At 35.8% G+C, this 2,879-nt stretch overlaps 1 protein-coding gene across 1 annotated transcript; it reads right to left on the bottom strand.

Annotated features, from left to right (window-relative positions):
* On the bottom strand, positions 1-2,070 carry LOC144973858 (zinc finger MYM-type protein 1-like). The gene has a single exon (XM_078916748.1). It carries the CDS (start codon positions 2,068-2,070, stop codon positions 1-3), a length of 2,070 nt encoding a protein of 689 aa, XP_078772874.1.
* Positions 2,071-2,879: the final 809 nt, after the last annotated feature.

The following is a 2,879-nucleotide window of genomic DNA, read 5'->3' as shown; positions in this document are numbered from 1 at the left end:
CTATTTATAGATTAAATCCATTCGTCGAGTCTTTGATGATGCAAAATGATTGATGATCATGTCGTTAAGTTCAATTTTGGACAACCATTGTTTATGCACGGACATCACAGTGAGCGCATTCAAGCGCTCTTGTCCCATGGTATTCCGCACACATGTTTTGATCCGCTTTAAAGTACTAAATAGCCGTTCACTTTCTGCGGTGGAGACTGGTGTTGTTAACGTAATATTTAACAACGTTGACACCATTGGCAGATCATCCTCGAGGTCTAGTTCAATTATTTCCTTTAAAAGCTGTTGCGAGCTTTCTAGCAGTTGAAATATATTGTTGGAATACACGGTTTCAAGTTCGTTTTCTAATCTCTTTTTGTCTAAAAACGGGTAATACTGGCAGACAAGTTTTATTTTCTCTAAAGGTTTTGATTCCACGTAAGTCAAAAATTTCATAGGGTTCACAAGTGAAAATAAGGATATTTGTTCATATTGAGAAAATCTTTCCTCTATTTGAGTAACTACAATATCACAAGCCTCTTTTGCATGAGCGGTTAAATTGCTTTGAGTTCTTCTTTTTGACTGAGTATCGGTTGAGCAAACAATTTCATTAAAGAGACTGTCAACATCTGATCTTATTTTTGAAATATTAGATTTGAAATCTTCAATGCTCTGAATTATATCTGGTCCGGTTATTGTTCTGTTTTGCAGGTATGCAAATAAAATGTTAGCATGGCTAAAAATCCTATTAAAGAGGGTCAAATAAAAATTGAATTCCTCAGTATTCAGGATTCGTTCGAGTCCAACAGCTTCGCGCACCGATATAGCGTCCCAACCGTCTTCAGTCTGAATTTTCCTAAAACATTCAAGTAACTCTTCTTTTAAATCTTGAACACTAGAAAGGCACCTGCTCTGAAAATTCCATCTAGTTTGTGCTGGTCTGGGAAGCCGACTAGAAGTGATTGATCTTAAAAGATCGGCGCGTTTTGGGGAAATTGAAAAGAATGCTGAAAAGCCATCCAATTGGGCAAAAAATATTTTAATCGCTTGAACTGCTGAGCACGCTTGTCTCAATATTAGATTTAATTGATGCGCGTAGCAATGAACGAAATGTGCGTATGGAAACCAATGTTTCATCCGAACGTGCACTCCTGTATTTTTACAACTCATCACATTCGCGCCATCATACGATTGAGCAATCAGTTTGTGTTTTAAATCAAATTGATCTAATTGTGACTTAATGACAATAGAGAGACCCTCTGCTGACCTATCTGTAACAGGAACAAAATTTAAAAATCGCTCATATATTTCGCCATCTTTGCAATATCTTAAAATAATTACAAATTGAGACTGATTGGAAACGTCAGTTGTTTCATCTGCCTGAACAGCAACAAATCGGGCATTTTCTAAATCTTTCTTTAAATCCTCATTGTAGACGTAGAGTACAGAGGCTAAAAGCTCATTTTGAATTATTTTTGATGTGTATTTGTTAACTGTCGCTTGGGATAGATGTTGTGAGAGAATGTTATCTGAACTTGCAAGCAGATGAATAGTGTCAATGAAAATACCTTTGTTCAAAGAACTTTGGCTCTCATCGTGGCCTCTAAGAGGGAGTTCGTGAATCGCGCAATGCTTAAGGCAATCAATGATTTTGGACAATATGTATCGATTTTTCTTCACATCTTCATTGTGTTTTTGGATAGAAAGACTATAGCTTTCACTAATCTGCCGACCGATGTCTGTACTTCCTAAAAATTTGAATTTCACAGCATTGGATATATGTGTTGCACAGGTATTATGTTTTGATAAGCTTTCAGACAAGTGTTTCAAATCATCAAATCCTGTTGTTGACCAGCAAGATTTTCCTTTAAAGAGAACACAGTAAAAACAAAACAATTTCTTTTTTGCAACGCTTACAGTAAGCCATTTAAATTTTTCAAACCAAGATGTTTTAAACTTTCTTTTATCTTTAACAATGATCAAATCACGAGGCTGGTGTGGTCCAAGACGTTTTATCTCCAACTTTTCATTGAATGAAAAAGTAGACGAATTCCGAAAAAAGATATTGTCAATTTCATTCATAATTCCCCTTAAATATTTCAACCACAAATAATCACATTCACAATGAAATGGCAATACCCGTAGCTTTTAATTATTCCAAAAGCAATCAAAAATGAATCACGAAAGAGGATACAACTAAAAATAAAGTGACAAGACATAATACAACACCTTGACAATACAAGTCCATTTTGTTCACTCGAGAAATTAAAGAGATATTTTAACCCCTCAACGGCGTGATTAATATTCTGTTACATTACTGGTTTTCCGTTTTCAGTAGTAGTAACTTTAAAGTTTTAATCGAGACGCAAAAACAGCGATATGACTCGAGTTTCATTCAGAGCTCAAATTGCATCATTTTTGGTGAAAACGATAAAACGTAACATGACGTCAAGTTTGAGTAAATTCGAACTCAATGGTTGATAGGTTAAAGTGGGGAAATTTAATCGCTTGGTGTTGTGTAGGGGACACCGTAAGAAACACAACTGAGATACTACTGCAGTAATTAAAATGCCAAACATCAAACATTTAAAACAAAGGCAGTTGAGTATCTATGTTTTGGTTATGATAAAAGACGATAATAGCTACCTTCGCCCGGCGGTTTTGGGAGGTTAGAGATGTCAAGGTGACGAGGAATAGTGCTTGTAAAATAAATGATCTTTTTAGTGATAATTGTTATCATTTCTCTTCTCAAACTTAACTTGCAAAAACAACTTGTAAATCAAAGGAGTGGTTGTGATGGTGTTGGTGGTAGATATGGTGGGGGTTAGAATTATTGTACCGGTGGTGGTAGTGGTTGGAATAGTGGTAGAGGTGGTGGTGGAGGAGGAGGA

The sequence above is a fragment of the Berghia stephanieae genome, chromosome 5, assembly GCF_034508935.2.
Source record: "Berghia stephanieae isolate SIO BIC M18660-M18661 chromosome 5, UCSD_Bste_1.3, whole genome shotgun sequence".
NCBI classification, from domain to species: domain Eukaryota; kingdom Metazoa; phylum Mollusca; class Gastropoda; order Nudibranchia; family Aeolidiidae; genus Berghia; species Berghia stephanieae.
This window is presented reverse-complemented; position numbering and strand designations above follow the sequence as displayed.